This window comes from Corylus avellana, chromosome ca11, assembly GCF_901000735.1.
Source record: "Corylus avellana chromosome ca11, CavTom2PMs-1.0".
Classification (NCBI taxonomy): Eukaryota; Viridiplantae; Streptophyta; class Magnoliopsida; order Fagales; family Betulaceae; genus Corylus; species Corylus avellana.
Window position 1 is genome coordinate 21,642,599 of NC_081551.1, and position 18,147 is coordinate 21,660,745.

Here is an 18,147-nt window from a genome sequence, read left to right on the forward strand (position 1 = left end):
TTTATTGACAATTTATACAATAATGGTAATTAAATCCATGTAGCAAGATTTACAAAACATGCCTACGGGCTATGGTTACATTATGGTACATGTATGTATGCAAGTTTTCTCTTTTCTCTTTTTTCAATCACACATGTGGAAGTAGAAGTTTCCAATTTAATTGGTAAAGCAGATTCTATTTGATTCAATTTCTCTTCTACCAAAATTATCACTCTTTTTTTCTTTTTCTTTAATTGTTTTCTCTACCTTTTGTCTGAAGAAATTTTTGGAAATATTATTATTGGCACTCAATCCACAAGCAGATCTAATAACCAGTTAAGTACTACTGTGAGAAGATTTTCCGTACTCTTAAGGCCATTTGTGCCCAAAGAGATGCATATATATCAAACTTAAAAGGACTTAAGTACGTAATTACCAACAAAAGAGAAAGCCAACAAGAAAACTCCAAAGGAGTAATTCTATTCATCAAGCTGACAAGAAACTGCGATTTTCATTGTTTAAATTAATTTTTTAACACTTTTGTTACATGTGGGACTAAAGGGTGATGATTGAGAGCACACGGCGTGCATAGCACGCCTGTGCATTTTTTTTTTTTAATTAAAAGAAAAATTTTTACACGCTGCGTGTTGTCTTCATTTACCCGGGACTAAATTATAAGTGAACTATTTTAATAAATGAACTTACTTGTTTTAACTTTTAATTTTTAAGTTTATATGAAATTATGAGTTTAATAATTTATTTTGGAGTACAATTTGTCAATTACGATCACTTTCCTTTTTTTTTTTTTTTTCTTATCCTTTATTAAAGCCTTTAATCTCTTATAACTCAATTTTTTGCATTTGACTATATTGATGTATCAGTATTATTATTACAATTTTGAATTTTTATTTTTTTTTAAAAAAAAATTTATAGTTGAGGGTAATCGGGTCATGTCGGGTCGGGTCGGGTCGTGTCTACACAATTAGACCCGGTTATTTTAAACGGGTAAAACGGGTCGTGTCGGGTTACCCGGTTATTTTCGTGTCAAACCCGATTACCCGTTTAGCTAAACGGGTCGTGTCTGGATATAGGCTAATCGTGTAACGAGTACCCGCGGGATCGTAATCGGGTCGTGTATGAGTACCCATTTTGCCACCTTTAACCCCATGGGTGGTTTCCCCCCGGGGTGGCTGGCTGGCTTGTGGCCACCCTCAGGGGGTTTGGGGTGGCCCTCAAACCCCCCCATGGGGTGGCGGCGAGCCACCCCATGGGTGGAGGAGGCCACCCCAAATCCCCCCTGGGGGTGGGGTGGCTTGCGGACCCCATAGGGGTTGGGTGGTCTGTCACCCCTAGCTACCCTTCAATTTTGTTTTTAATTAAATTAATAAAAATTTAATATGTTAATCAGGTAAAATGATGCGTTTTGAATAGCCCTAACGGCTGTTAAAAATTTTTGACAGCAGGAATTTTATTGTCATTTAAATTGATCCAGGGACTAAATTTTTGAAAGAAAAAAACTTAGGGAGGGTTAACTCAAGGACTTATTATACATTTACCCTAAAAAATAATTTACATTTTAAAACCAAATCGCAATTTTTGAGTGTTTGAAATTGCGATTTTAAAAACGCAAATTTTAAAATTATGGAAAAATCCGCGATTTCTATAAGCTGATTAAGAGTGCTTATTTGAAAAAAGTGCGAATTCAAACCAAAATCACAATTTCGCTTAAAACAATATTTGGCTCGATATTTACTTATTTTATTTTATCAAACACCTATATGATTTTTAAAAGTAATAATTTCAAAAACTCAATTGTAATTTTTGAAATCACACTTCTTCGTCTACCTACCATGTCATATGACTACCACTAATTAATTGTGACATACATTCACGTGTGTATTTAACAGATTTGGTCAAACAATTGAGCATATTGATCATTTTACATAAGAATAATGTTATTTAGGGATATGTAATAAGACTATTATACAAATAGGATGATATAGTAGTAAAAATTAACATTTATTTTTTAATTAATAATAATTCAAAGACTAATTTTGACAATTATATCATTAAATTTTATGGCGATTATATAGTAGCAATTAATAACATTAGAACTGTCTCAAAGAGGTAGCTCAATCGGCTAGGACCACACTTAATGAAGTGGAGGTCACTAGTTCGAATTTTCCTCTCTCCCTCTTGTGCAGACATGTCAAAAAAAAAAAAAAAAAAATTTATGACATGTCCACATAAGAGGGGAAGAGGGAATTTGAACTAGTGAAGGACTAATAACATTACTACTAATAATAAAAAAAAAAAGCTAATAACATTACTCTTTACATAAAATAGCTAATCCAAGCATCAATTTGGTGCTTTTAAATTTTTAATATCTCAGGGGTTAATTTAGTACAACTGCAAAACATAGGGACTAAACTAGTAATTTGCTCCTTTATAAAATTGTCCACAAAAGAGTAAATTTGCTAACGAATCCTCCAACGGAACAAGAAACTCTGTTTGTGACGCAAACTCCCTTCCTGGTTGCAATAGGTTTCTCCTCCTTTAGTCCTTACGAAGTACGAACCCAGAGAAAACCAGTGAGAGCTTAAGCAGAGTGCTAGGGAGGGTTTTCGCAAGCCCTAACTATAGGCGCATCCCAAACAGTCACAGGCATTCGAGGCCAATGGCATGCTTGTACATACCGGTGCAGAACTCAGAGGAGGAGGTCAGGGTCGCGCTCGATCAGCTCCCTCGCGACGCGGCCGATATCCTCGACATCCTCAAGGCCGAGCAAGCCCCGCTCGATCTCTGGCTAATCATCGCGGTTCGTTCTATTTGTTGATTTTTATTTTCTTATTGTTTTTCCACGAATTGTTGCGATTATGGTTGCACTTTTTTTTTAAAAAAATTAATTAATTAATTATTTTTAAAATTCAATTCATGGCACAAGTTAGAGTACAGTTGTGCTGAATTCACGTAGTAAACGACGTAGTATTTAGTCGAATTAGCTCGATTACCCGAATTCAGCCCGAACCGTATAGTCTTACTTAGCGCGTGAGCTACTCATTGGAAAAACTCCACTATACCGTTGATCTTGATCAGTGAACATGCTTCAACAATGAGTGAGTGGTAATGCATGCATAAATGGATTACTAGTATGACTGCCACAGGAATTTCTTAATATTGTGTGCGTGTGTGTATATATATATGTGTGTGTGTGTGTGTGTGTGTGTGTGTATGTATGTTTGTATATTGTTCAATTATTGCTATGTTGCAGAGGGAGTACTTCAAGCAAGGAAAAGTTGAACAATTCAGACAAATTTTGGAGGAAGGGTCAGGCCCTGGTAACTCTTTTTATTTTTGTTTTTGTTTTTGTCTTCGTTTTCGTTTATATTGTTGGTGTAGTTCAATCTTCTAATTTCCTCACAAGATAAGGGCCTGGCATGAATTGGTAGGAAACTCTGTTGGGTTTATGACGTCGTGTTTTTTTTTTTTTGGTGCAGAAATTGATGAGTATTATTCCGATGTTAGATATGAGAGGATTGCCATCTTAAATGCTTTAGGAGCTTATTATAGCTACCTTGGGAAAATCGAGACAAAACAAAGGGAAAAGGAGGATCATTTCATTCTCGCTACTCAATACTATAACAAAGCATCTAGGATTGACATGCACGAACCTTCTACTTGGGTTGGAAAAGGTGAATGTTTGGAGCTTCTTTGTGCTATCGAATAGGAAAGATTCAATTGGCTGGCCCTGGATATCATCTTGGACTGGACTTGGGATTGGAAAACGTGTTATGTATGAACTCTTAGAACAAAGCTAATAGTTGATGTATATATGGGCATCTAAAATGCATGTGTTTATTGAATAGCCTTATTCGTTCTGTTTGGTGGGAACCTCTTTTTTAAATACAATGGTCTTGTCTTGCCTTGTCTTCTCCACCATCACTGACTTTCTTCACTAAATTTATATTCATGCTTCAAATTAGACTGTGATCAGGAAGTTTCATGGTGTATATGAACTATGAAATGTAAATAATTCCTTTGTAGGATTCATTTCATCTGTAACTTACCATTCTTGAATGATTGTCTCGGGATCTCAATTCTTAAAACTATCGTGTATGGTGGTATGTTGCTTATCACTAAAAGAGTGAGACATGTTGTAGATTAATCACTGCAGGAATACTTAAAAATTCAGTACATATGTGCTGCTTACAGGTCAGCTTTTACTGGCCAAGGGTGATGTAGAGCAGGCATCTGCTGCTTTTAAGATCGTATTAGATGGAGATCGTGATAATGTTCCAGCTCTTCTGGGTCAGGTATGTCAAATCTTCTGCATGGAAAGAGTAATTATGCTATTCCTTAATTATTTGAACATTTGAGGATCACCTAAGTGAAGATATGATTAATAATTTGGAAACTGCCCTCAACTGCAATTTTGTAACTGTATTGTCCTCTATTGACCAATTGTTGGTCAACTGAAATTTTTTTTGTTTCCATGCATTGAAAGTTTTTTTCCCTCATACAAATCTTTAACTTTTTTCCTAACTTGGAATGTTATAATGCATGTGATTCAAACTTTGCTCAACAAACCTTATCTTTATTGCTTGTGGTTGGTACGTAGTTCAATTTTCTTTACACCATTTTAGTATGTCTAGGAATTTATTTACTTTTGAATAATTCTTTAAAAAGATATCAATTACAGGCATAACGTATAGCTAATCTAGTTAGTTGGACTTGAGGCTTGCTTGACTTGAGTATAGACATAGTATGTACCATACCTCTCCACATCTGGTGTAATTGAGGGGTTTATGTGTGAGCATGGGACTGTCACTAGCAAAAAAGATGAGTTTAAAATTGAAATGAGAAAAATGTGTTGGCGCAATGGCAGAGCTTGCCCTTTTTTTCCTTTCCCCCTGGGGGAATTGGATGGCAGGGGAACTTTCTTGCCCCCTCTGGCTACGCCATTGGGTTGGTTGTTTCTTCAAATATTTATAAGGAAGGACCTGGTCAGCCTGGAGACTGAATTGGGGCATGGCTTCATATGTTTTTGTAAATAACTAGCCTGGGATGTTTGCAGGCCTGCGTTGAGTTCAATCGTGGACGCTACAGCGAGTCTTTGGAGTTGTACAAGGTTTGTTATTTTCATTTTATATTTCCAGTGGGAAGCAATGTGCACCTTCTCAACAGGCTTTGATTTTAAGTACGCGCATGGATACATATATGCACATGAAGATATATGCATATGTACATAGTTACAAACATACATATACACATGCAACACACAAGGAGATGTGCATATATACATACACAGATACACACAAATTGGCAGGGGTCATCACTGGCCCTCTTCATGACATTATATTAGTGGTATTTGGAGATATGTTCTCAGCCATGTACATGAGTTAGATGTTGCTTTTGACTTGTAATTTTTGAACTCTTGTAAGAGGGCCTTGCAAGTGCATCCCAATTGTCCTGCAGCTGTAAGACTTGGCATAGGTCTCTGTCGCTACAAGTTAGGTCAATTTGATAAAGCTCGGCAGGCATTTGAGAGGGTTTTACAGGCAAGTTTTTGTCTTTGATATATAAATGAATTGATTATATAAAAACCTACTGCACATGCTGCAAGTTTTCACTAATTCTGTTATCTTTATATGTTTCTTGATTATATATGTTCAGTTAGATCCAGAAAATGTTGAGGCTCTTGTGGCACTTGCAATTATGGATTTACATACAAATGAAGGTAAGCTATTTCAGCAAATATTGTTTTCCTTATGACAGATATGGTTTGGTCATTGTCTAGCAGTCTACACTAGTTTCTCATTTTGAATTGACTAATTCAGTTGCCCTATATTATATCCACAGCTATTGGAATTAGGAAAGGAATGGAAAAAATGCAAAGAGCTTTTGAGATATACCCTTTCTTTGCAATGGCGCTGAATTATCTAGCAAATCACTTCTTCTTCACTGGTCAACATTTTCTAGTTGAGCAACTGACTGAAACTGCACTTGCTGTTACCAATCATGGACCGACAAAGTCACATTCTTACTACAATTTAGCACGGTCTTATCATAGCAAGGTTGGGAACAACACCTTTTTTTCTTGAAATCATTTTATTGAGGTTTGTAAAGTTTTTACTTATTAAATTAAAAGAAAAAGGTGGAAAGAGATGGGACATAAAGCAAACTGTTTTGCTTGTTTAAGTGATTCTTTATCTCCTTTTTGTATTTAACCATCCTTATCTATCATGTATTGAGAACCACTTCTTTAGCTGCTTGATTACCCGGTGACCTACCTTGACTACTAAGAAGTTCCCTCTCTCTTTCCTTGACTTTCATTCTTTCCCCTCTTTTCCAGTTGTTAAGCGTAGGTCTGAAATTAAATATTTTGATTAATCAGCTTATTTTACTGTCCTCTGTGGTCTTTCTGACTATGATGTTTTGTATATGAACTGTAGGGGGACTATGAAAAAGCTGGGCTGTACTACATGGCATCTGTGAAGGAAATCAATAAGCCATACGAGTTTATTTTTCCTTATTATGGTCAGTAACTGTATGCTATTGTCATATCATTGTGGTTTCAAGCCATTTATAAGCATTTTTATATGTTGTAATATTATCATGCTTTAGTTTTAAAATTCCTCTATAGCATAATTTCTGGATGTTTTGTTTGGGAGGTAATTCCTACATTTTGTTGGCTCTTTTTTGTTTTTGTCATTGTTGTTATCTTCATTTATTATTTGATCTGCATGGAATGAGTGAAAAGGGTTAAGGGGAGACGGAAAATGACACAAGTCAAAGTATTGAGTAACAACATGGTCATAAAAAATTTACATATTGAATTGTCTTGGATTGGGTAGATTGGCCAAAAAAGATTCCTGCAGCCAACTCCAAGTAGTTTGAATTAAGACTTTTCTGTGTTGAGCTAATTTATTATTATTATTATTATTAAATGTTTGTAATAGATTGGAGAAATGCTGATGTATTTGCAACTAGAAGCATGCTTAATTGTGTTCATAGAATTGCATGGATACATATTTAATGGTTCAAATGCATTTGCGTTTTATTTACCACTACTCAAACACACAAATTGCAATGACCACTATACTGTTCAATATAGTACTCAAGTGGAAGCATTTTTTGCAGAATTGTTATAACTGGGTTTCATGTTGATTTTCTGTTGGGTTGTTGCCTCTTGTTCACCTTTTTTATTACGTTGGCAATTTAATGATAGGTTTGGGACAAGTACAATTGAAGTTGGGAGATTTTAGAAGTGCACAATCGAACTTCGAAAAGGTTTTGGAGATTTACCCTGATAATTGCGAGACAATGAAAGTAAGTGAGTTAAATGAAAGTGTATTGGCATGGTTGTTTCATGATCTTTAGGCTTGTTCTTGCGAATAGAGCTTGCCTGAAAATATTTTCCGTGTCTTTCTATATTGTTGCCAATTGCCTTTGCTAACAATGTCATGACTCAGGGAAGTGTTAGCCACGTCTGTGTTATACCTGAAAAAGACTAGTCAAAGTTATAATTAAAATTACCTGGAATTACTTATATAGTACAGTTTGACCTAGTAAGGAACTAAGGTGGGTTTTTGGCACCCAATGTAACACCATTACAATCTATCCACCAATGTAGGACTTTACTTTCCAGGGTATCACAATTTTCTGCACTCAAATCTCTGACATCCTCGTTAAAGCCCATGTGACTATGTAGTGCCCAGATGTCGCATTGTACCACTAGATTATTCTAATACCATTTGTCACGATCTGGAGAAACATTAGCCACATCTACGTTATACCCCAAAAGGACTAGTCAAACTTACAATGGAAGCTTTTTGGAATTACTTATATAGTTCAATTTCACGTAATAAGGAACCAATGTGGGACTTGACTCTCATGTAACACCATCATAATCCCCCCATCTAATGTGAGACTTAACTTTTCATGGTATTACAAGCAGTCTCACCATCACTAGCTACCAATGCCACCACCTCATATAACAAAATATGTAGATTATTTCCGTGTATGCCAAGCAAGAAAATTGCAAGAAAATTAATCAATTTTACTGCAAATATCTTCTGAGATATTTTAGATGCAAAGTATTTTAAGTCTAAAGCAATCAGAGATCTATTTTAGTCCTCCAATGTTGTTATTATGATTCATGTTGAATTGATGTTTCTCTTTTGCTTTAGGCTCTTGGGCACATATATGTTCAGCTAGGCCAGACTGAGAAGGCCCAAGAATTTATGAGGAAGGCTACGAAAATTGACCCACGTGATTCCCAGGTAATAGATCTTGTTATCTATAATTTTTTGATATTTTATAGAACTAGTCTCCTTACTAAGGACTGGTTTGTTGCACCTATGTCCACATGGCATCCATGTTACTTGTATCTTACATTTGTTTGGACATATGGAGGAGTCCAGCTTTATTTTCTGAAAGAATGTATAAAAGGTATATGTGCTTTTGGCTACAGGAATAGCCAATATGTCATTATTTTAAAAGGAGAAATGATAGAATTCATTATTTTTCAATCATCTTCGTAGTGAAGGGATGAATCCACATTTTGAATTTGCGTGGAATCCACAAATCTAATGGTTGATCTATTAAATTTGATAAAAAAAGATTGTTGTGTAACATGCCTCTTTCAAAAATGAAAAATAGTTAAACTTTCTATTTGTAAGATTGTATAGGGCGTTCTCTGTACCTCTTCTTTTGTTTTTACTGTAAGTTACTACATCCTCCAAGTTGCATGCTTTCGAGTACAAATAACCAAAGTTAATTCAGTTGGCTTTGTCTTATCTTACCTTCTAGATTCACATGTTAACATTCATCTAACTATGATATAGGCCTTTGTTGAGCTGGGGGACTTGTTAATTTCGTCTGATGCAGGGGCGGCTCTGGATGCCTTCAAAACTGTAAGGGCTTCCTATTTGTTACTCTTTTGGGGAAATCAAGTGTTAATTCCTTGTATTAAAGGGAACATTGTGTCTCATTAAGTTCTGGAAAATTTCTTGCATAATTTAGACTTAAATTAATGTTACAGGCACGTGGTCTTTTGAAAAAGGGAGGTGAAGAAGTACCAGTTGAATTGCTCAATAATATTGGAGTTCTTCATTTTGAAAGGGGAGAGTTTGAGGTTTGTGCATTTCCTTGAAGATTGGATGAGTAATTGCAATTGGTTTTGTTGAAGAATCTTTTTATAGTGCTGTTCACAATTTGCACTTTCATCGTTATTATGCGGGTTAAGACCTTTATTTTATTTATTTTTTATTTTTTATTTTTTTTATCCTTTTCCTTGGATAGTAAATGTATTGGTGCAATCAGCAAATAGCTCTGTTGTCTTCTTATTTGCTAGCTTGCTGAACAAAGTTTCAAGGAGGCTCTAGGCGATGGAATTTGGCTTTCTTTCATTGAGGGTAAAGAGAACTTCCAAGAGATTGATGCTAGTGACTCTATTATTCAATACAAGGATTTGCGATTATTTCAACAACTCGAGGAAAGTGGTCGCCATGTGGAACTACCCTGGAATAAAATCACACCGCTATTTAATCTTGCTAGATTACAAGAGCAGTTATATAACCCCGAAACTGCAAGCATCATGTACCGTCTAATCTTGTTTAAGGTGTGTGGTGTTTCTGTTTGCGTGCATGCATACTTGAATCTCGACTATTCTGTTTTATACCTAAAATACCACTAATTTGTTACTAGAACCTCATGTATAGCAATTAGTCAAGATCTTCATGAGAGTGCTTGGTTCTTTGTGACTACTCATCGAACAGGACCAATGTACATATACATCTCAATATATATAAATACTCTGTTGATTTGGAGAATTTTTTTTGTAGTATGCCATCAAAAATTTTCAAGTTGGTACATATCAGGTGGTTCTTTTTTCCTTCTTCAAAAAGATTTCATTTAATCGCAATACATTCGAGTTGTCCTTCTCCTAGTAGTTGGATCAGCCAATTTTTTTCTGAATTGACCTGGACCATCGTTTTTTAGATGAAAAAAGGTGCTGTAATTAGCTATGCTTTGCTCAACCACACTCATGTGACCACAACTCTAGAGTAAGAGCACATTAGAGCTGATTTTTTAGGAGCCCCTTGTGGTTGGGAAGGCCTTGTGGTAAATATGTTGTAGTGTACGCATATACTGAAAACAAATTGTAATTACAGAATGTTTTCATCATGAATATTTCACTTTTGCCTTCTTTAATGTGGTCCATTATTTTCATCCTTTTTTTATTTTATTTTATTTTATGCTTTATGGTTTTTTTCAAATGCTTCCTTTAATATTTGTCTAATGTTTCACGACATTTTCTTCTACTATTTCATTTTGTGGGTTTTGCTTAACTCCTTTATTCGTTCTTTGCAGTTTCCAGAGTACATAGATGCTTATCTGAGACTCGCTTCCATTGCAAAAGCACGAAACAATATTCAATTAAGCATTGAACTGGTTGTTAACTTGTAACCCCTACAACACCCCTGCTTCTATTTCTTAGTTATGTATAAACCTTTTTGATATATGTATATATTTTCATATAATGATGCCTTTCCATAGGTTCACGATGCTTTGAAGGTGAATGACAAATGCCCCAATGCGTTGTCTATGCTTGGTGAATTGGAGTTGAAAAATGATGACTGGGTTAAGGCAAAAGAAACCTTCCGGGCTGCTAGTGATGCAACTGATGGGAAGGATTCCTATGCCACTCTTTCTCTGGTTTGTATATTGTTCACCTTGCATGCTTTTATTGTCATCAGATTTCTTGTATTACTTCATTAAGCATTCTCTTAAAATTTTTCAAGACCTTGACAAAGTGCATTCCTAGGGGACCTTGTTTTTAACCATATATGCATCTTATAACTTTAATGAAAATGGTTGTTAGTATTCTGATTGTGTTTTCTATTCTTGTTATATACATTATCATTTCCATTATCATCATTATTACACCATTCTCATCTCATATGCTTGTTTCACATTGGCAAGGGAAACTGGAACTACTTTGCTGCAATTCGCAATGAGAAAAGAAATCCCAAGTTGGAAGCTACCCATTTGGAAAAAGCCAAGGAACTCTATACAAGAGTATGATTTTTCTGTTTTTCCTTGTTTCTTTTGAGTGCCACTCTTTGCAATGTTTCTTTAGTCATTCCTTATTAGTTCCCTTTGAGTGCCTCCTTCTTAGTGTATAATGTGATTGTGAAATTTCCATTAGTAATTTTTGCACTTGGTCAATGGTGGTTCCAGAGTGAAGTTGTTAGATTGTATAACTAAATTGTTGGTAGTGCTGATTGTATCACTTATCATTGGTTGGGTGATGTGGTATGTTCAATTGAAAAGAAAACAGAAATTATAGACAATGGATTTTAGCACAAATAGCACCTTCTTCTCCCTAAAGGATTGGGGTGGAGGGTGTGATTGTGGGTTCAAAACCCATTGGGTCCATATGTAACTTAGCAATGAAAAATGAAAAAAAAAAAAAAAAAAAAAAAATGAAAATGTTAAAAGCATAGAAGAAAATTTAGAAATTACAAAAGAGTGCAGATTGGTAAATATATGGTGCTTTAGCGGTTAAATACACATGGAATGAGAAGACTGAAATATTTATTTATCTCAACTCACAAATGAGATCAAGCAAATATTTTCTTCTTATTTCATGAAGAGAGAGGGAGATAAAGGAAATGATAGTAAGCACAGGGTAAAAAAGAAAAGAAAGAAAAGAACATAGAAAAAAGGGTAAAACAGAAATACAATGATGTTCTTTATTACAAACTTTTTAAGCAGCATATTTGGATCAATGTTCTTTATTATCATTCATCCTAATTTTTTTTTTTAATCAAGTAATCAAGATGTATATAAAAAGCGTAAGGCATCTTTAGATACATAGGAAATATACAAAAGAAAGCACCTAACTAGAAGGAGAAAAAAGAACAAGAAAATTATGAAAACTAAGCACAAAAGGGGCTACAAAAGCCCTTGTCCAAAGATAAAAGAGTATAGAAGAAAAAAGATATAAGCTCCTTTAACGTCCTCTCAAACTCCTCAAAACTCCTATCATTCCCTTCCCTCCAAATACTCCACAAGATGAACGACACTTCGAGTGCTACCAGCAATCCACCAATAAGCAAATCAACAACTCGTCTAGGAATAACCCAAGATAACCCGGAGCGGCTGAAAAAGGCATTCCATAAGGCGCAAGCAACCTCACAATGGAGAAGAAGATTGTGCACGGACTCCTCATTCTTCTTTCACATACAACACCAATGGACCGTTGCTTTCTAAGGTTGTCCATGGTAAGGATCTTTTCTAGGGCCGCCAACCAAACAAAAAAAGCCACCTTCAAGGGAGCCTTAGTTCGCCAAATAATTTTCCAAGGTAAAGGAGAGCCTTCACTACGACCCAGGATACTATAGAAGGATCTAATATTGAACAACTCTCTTTGGAAGAGGCCCACCAAATCTTATCTTCACCTTCCCGCCTCTCTAGCTGAATACAACAAACTATATAACAACGTGAAGACATCTACATCCGAATCATGAGCCACTCTAGCAAAGCTTACGTTCCACTCCTTGGAACTACCATAAATCTCCAAGTGAGCCCACTACCAATGCATCTTTCGCGCAAGCGATACTACATAAAACTGGAAAGCCTTCCTTTAGGGTCCTGTCTCCACACCATATATCATGCCAGAAACTGACCTTGGATTCATTCCCCACCTCAAATTTGGTATGACTGGAAAACTTACCCTACTCCTAATATTTTTCCATGACCCCACCCATGTGCCTTAAGAGGCTCATTAGAATGCCACCCATCCCACGAATTGCCAAATTTGGAGTTCACCACAACTCTCGACCGAGTCTCTCTCATGGCCATAGTGCTATAGTCATTTACCTAAGAGAGCACGATTGAACAACATCAAGTACTAGACCCCCAAACCTCCTTCAATGATCGAAGAGCGAACCTTGGACCAATTTACCAGGTGAAATTTGAATCCTTCGCCCAGCCTACCTCATAAGAAATCTCGTTGGATCTTCTCAATACAGTTTGCAACACCCACTGGGAGAGGGACATGAAGTATATGGGCAAGTAGGAAAGTGTGTTTTAAATAAGGGTAACCCTACCACCTTTTGACAATAAATTCTTTTCCAACTAGTCAACCGACACTCTATCTTTTTAAACAACTTATTTGATTGACTTGTATGCATTAGCCTGGATTTAGTTTTAATAGACTGTTTTCTAATCTAATGCTTCAGCTTGATGTTTTTAGAGTTCATCCTCAATGTTTTTTTAATGCTTTGCTGTCATGAATAGTGAATTCTGATCTTTAGGATGTACTTTTCTATATCAATACCTACAGGTTCTGCTTCAGCATCCTGCTAATCTGTATGCTGCCAATGGTGCGGGAGTGGTCTTGGCAGAAAAAGGCCACTTTGATGTTTCTAAAGATATTTTCACTCAGGTATGCCAAATATTTTACTGTTTTTTTGGGGACATATATAATATAAAATTTCAAACTTGCCGTTTTCATTTTGGGATTATCATAGGTTCAAGAAGCTGCAAGTGGAAACATTTTTGTCCAGATGCCAGATGTTTGGATAAATTTGGCCCATGTTTATTTTGCTCAAGGCAATTTTGCATTGGCTGTGAAAATGGTGAGTTGATCTCATTTTATGCTTTATGTATCTTTCATTTATTTATTTATTTATTTTTTTGGATGAATAATTTTTTCATTCCACACAAAGAAGGAAAATTTAAATTTCTTTCTCATTATTGCTTGCGTTGATGACACGTGTTATCTTGCAGTATCAAAATTGCTTGCGGAAGTTTTACCATAACACAGACTCTCAAATTCTCCTCTATTTAGCTCGTACTCATTATGAAGCTGAACAGTGGCAAGACTGCAAAAAAACTTTACTGAGAGCCATCCACTTGACACCTTCAAATTACACACTTAGGTTTGATGCAGGCGTTACAATGCAGAAGTTCTCAGCGTCAACACTACAAAAGGAAAAGAAGACTGCTGATGAGGTTTTTTGTTAAAACCATTTGTCAAAGTTTTTCGTGCCATTTAAATTTTTATTGAACGCTTTTCATTTCTTTACTTGCATTGATGCCTTTGGCACTAATGTCCTATAAGAATTGTTTAAACCTTTTCATCTGATTAGGAAATGTGATAAGCATATTGATTGTATGTTTTTTTGTGAGGATGACACTGTTTAAAGTGGAGAAGTGAGTATGGAATGTTCTGTGATTGACATGCACCTATTCAATTATGGGAATTTGTAGTGCCAATATAAGGTCACAACGGTTAAATTGACCATTGGGAAAAAGTGCAGCGTAAATGGACTTGGTTAGAAGGATGGGTGGGAAGGCAGAATATAAAACTGAAGGATTTCATGAGAAGTTAGATATTGTGTACATTGCAAAAGAGATAAGGGAGATTGTGTGATGCATCAGTGAGCAGGGGTAACATGTTCTGAGGTGAAGGGGCTTTGAGAAGAAGAATGTGGATTGAGATTGTCAGAAAATGATCATGGTGTGTGATTTATCAGAAGGATATAAAAGCCAAATGGTGAAGTGGAATTTTTATTTTATTATTATTATTTTTTAATACATTGGTTACCCATGGGCTTGAACCAATGACCTAATCCACAACCTATTCCCATGGAGCGGATGTGCCATTTGACTCTCATATAGTGGGTTGGCCTTTTTGGGTTGAATTTTAGATACATTATTGTTCACCTGGTCTTGGTTAAAAAAAAATAGTCGAATCATGCTTATTTATGATGTGTTATACTCGTAGATAGCGGAATCTGTTACAATTACTATTAAGATGGCTGTGTTATACACACATGTTACTGGCTACATGATCAATCTCTATGGAGAAAATTGCAGACCCTGGAAGAGAGTTGTACTTGTTGCATCACCTTACTTACGATGCAGTTGTTTTATGTCAATGGGCTCTATTTGTCATATAAGGTGGCTATTACATGTGTGCATATGTGTGAAGTCTTGTTTTGCTATAATTTTTTCGCTCACCAAGACATTTTGGAGTAATGACTGCATTGATAAGTGTCATTTAAGGCGGCTATTAACGTATGTAGTCATTTGTTTGAGTTGCCCTCATTTACGCTGGAAGTAGCATGGCATTTATCAAACTTCTCTAAAGCGTTTAGCATACTCAATGCAATATAGCGTCTCTCTTTATTGACTCATGCATAGCTTTTTCATTGGAATCCAATTAGGTGCGCTCAACAATTGCAGAGCTAGAAAATGCTGTTCGTCTGTTTAGTCATTTGTCTGCTGCTTCCAACCTTCACTTTCACGGGTTTGATGAGAAGAAAATTGACACCCATGTTGAGTATTGCAAGAATGTACTTGATGCAGCCAAACCTCACCTTGAAGCAGCTATTCGTGAAGAACAGCAGATCCGGCAGAGACAAGAAGTTGCTCGGCAGGTTGCATTGGCCGAGGAAGCTCGTCGTAAGGCTGAAGAACATAGGAAATTTCAGGTCTGCTTGTTTTAGACCCTGGACATCTATGATTGTTGTGTGTGAACACATTTCTTTGAGCCATATATTGCAATTTCTCTCATACTGTATGTGAAAACAGTTGGAGAGGAGAAAGCAAGAGGATGAGCTAAAGCGGGTGAGGCAACAGGAAGAACATTTTCAGCGTGTAAAGGTAAGGATTGCCAACTAAGGATTGCCAACTATGTCTTATGAACTAAAGTATATTTTCTTATTAGCAACCACTGAATTAGAGGTATGCAAAATCCTTAAACATAAAATGATTAAGAATGGAAGTCTCATATTTATACCCTTTCTAAAGTCAGTTATTTGTAATATTGTAATAAGGTGAAGAAAGGAGCCTGTTGACATTAAATGCAATGCCACATGAAAGATGCTCTTGATTGCATATCAATAAGTGAAACACTATATTGTTACAATACTTTAACCATAAGTGATTTAATATGAACAGGCTATATTTGCTGCTATTTGGCATCACAGTTCACTATAATACAGTCACTTCCGGGTGTATGTGTTTTGCTCGTGGGTGCCCATACAAGACCATATATAAAATCTAAAGATATATAAATTTACAAGCCTTTATAAATTACAAATGAAATGGTATATACCACTATAGGTCGCATATCATCAAGTCAAACGCTGCCAAGGTTTCAGATTTGAACTGCACCACAAATGGGGTCATGCATGACAAATGGGTTGGTCGTTATCATGCCAATGCCTAATGGGCTGTTCATAAGCAAACCCATAAATCTTGTAGTGTGGGAATGGACTTTGATCTATTTAGTATTGCATGGGGAGCAAAATGATGCTTATAGATGTTTACTGTTTTAGTTTACAGTGTTCTTCTTTGATTTTAGTACACTAGCTAGTCATTTATGACAATAAAACATGCTCTCAAAATTTGGGTTTGTTGTACATATTCCTTGTATCATCAGGAGCAATGGAAGAGCAGTACACCTGGTTCCAAGCGGAGGGAAAGGTCAGATCTTGACGATGAGGAAGGTGGGAATAGTGAGAGGAGGAGGAGAAAAGGGGGAAAGAGGAGAAAGAAGGACAAGAGCTCTAAGACGCGATATGAGACAGAGGAAGCAGAAGCTGACATGATGGATGATCAGGAGTATCCGGAAGATGAAGACGCAAACTTGAACTATAGGGAGCCTACAAGTCAGAATGATCAGGATGAAGCAGAAGAGAATGTTGCGGATCCTCTTGCAGCTGCTGGGCTTGAAGATTCCGATGCTGAAGATGAGGAGGTAAAATTACTTTTTGTTTTTGACTTTGTAGTTCTGATTTTGAGAAGCAACTGGTATCTCAGCTTGGATTCTCACTGAACTTTCTGAACAACCAGCACTCTTGTGACATAAATTTGTGGCTGGAAACCTTGAGACGGGATGTGCAGCAGTGTTAAATGCAATGTTCTGCATAATACTTGGCAAAATTAATTAGTTCATAAGAGTGATCTGGTATCATGTAGATAAGATATCGTTTTCCATTTATCCCTTGGAAAGGTTCATTTGGTAGTGGTAGATATATTCTACATTGGTAAAAAGTCAGCTTCTTGTTTTTAAGTGAAAGATCAACAGGAGTTATGTCACTATCATAATTGCTTGGTTCTTTTGCTAATTAGTACTTTTTTTTTTAACGGGGGGGTTGGGCAGGGAGGCCCATTTGCGTTCTGAAGTACTAATTTTCTTTTCAACGTTTCTGAAACCTCTCTATCAACTGATATCATTTTTTTATATTCTTCTATCTTGTTGAAGGCTGCCCCTTCATCAACTGCAGGTCGACGAAGGCGGGCGTGGTCAGAATCTGATGACGATGAGCCGCTGCAGAGGCCATTGTCCAGAGAGAATTCTACAGAGCCACAACAGAGCGACGAAGAAGTCAGAGAAGACGGTCATAAGCCAAATGGAAATGCTGTTTCTGACGATGAGGATTGAGATTGAATTTCTTCAACTCTGTAGGGTCAATGTGAGAAGCCTTTTGTTTTTTACTCGGGGATCACTAAACATTGTACATTCTTAACGCCCGTTTGTGCTCCCCAAAGTTCTGACATATATTTAAAAGTTCCACATACATTTTATTCTTCACAACTTATTATCAAGCAAAACGATCCAAGGTAAATCATCTTAGCGGTCCATAACCACAAAACGGCAGCGTTTAGGATGGGTTACTTTTTCTTCGGCATGTTGGGTGGTGTTTATCAGACCCGTTTTGAGTGAGTGACTGACAGAGACAGAGAGTCAGATGGTTTCAATGTGGAGGATTGAAAATTGTACGTTTAGTTCTGACCCGGCTCGTTGGTTTGGTAGTCCTTTTTTTTAAGTCTGCAACTCTGCGCAAGTCTGCAAGCACTTGTTTCCTACTCTTTTTGGACCGATGCACAGCAGGCCCACTCACTCATCAGATTTCAGCACAATGCTGCAGCTTTGTAAGTTTTACTTAAAAGACTTTCCCTGGCTGTGGCAGTGGGGGTCTGACCGACTCCATTATCAAAATGATCATTCTTGTCACAACAAACTAACTTTCTTCATGCCCAACTAGTGCTCTTCCTTTTTATGTGTATAGGACTTATCGAGAGGGTCCGGGAACAATGAAGATTTACTGTTATTAGGCTGATGAGGGTTTGTTTGATTAATTA

At 36.5% G+C, this 18,147-nt stretch overlaps 1 protein-coding gene across 1 annotated transcript; it reads left to right on the plus strand.

Annotated features, from left to right (window-relative positions):
- Positions 1-2,475: 2,475 nt before the first annotated feature.
- On the plus strand, positions 2,476-17,630 carry LOC132165286 (protein CTR9 homolog). Its single transcript, XM_059575783.1, has 24 exons — positions 2,476-2,797; positions 3,251-3,317; positions 3,477-3,671; positions 4,192-4,292; positions 5,054-5,107; positions 5,421-5,537; positions 5,653-5,716; positions 5,839-6,053; positions 6,432-6,516; positions 7,208-7,308; positions 8,169-8,261; positions 8,826-8,894; positions 9,023-9,115; positions 9,335-9,601; positions 10,354-10,434; positions 10,540-10,698; positions 10,966-11,061; positions 13,334-13,435; positions 13,521-13,628; positions 13,780-14,004; positions 15,222-15,488; positions 15,589-15,660; positions 16,442-16,759; positions 17,267-17,630. The coding sequence occupies exons 1-24, from the start codon at positions 2,657-2,659 to the stop codon at positions 17,444-17,446; spliced, it is 3,270 nt and encodes a 1,089-aa protein (XP_059431766.1). The 5' UTR covers positions 2,476-2,656; the 3' UTR covers positions 17,447-17,630.
- Positions 17,631-18,147: the final 517 nt, after the last annotated feature.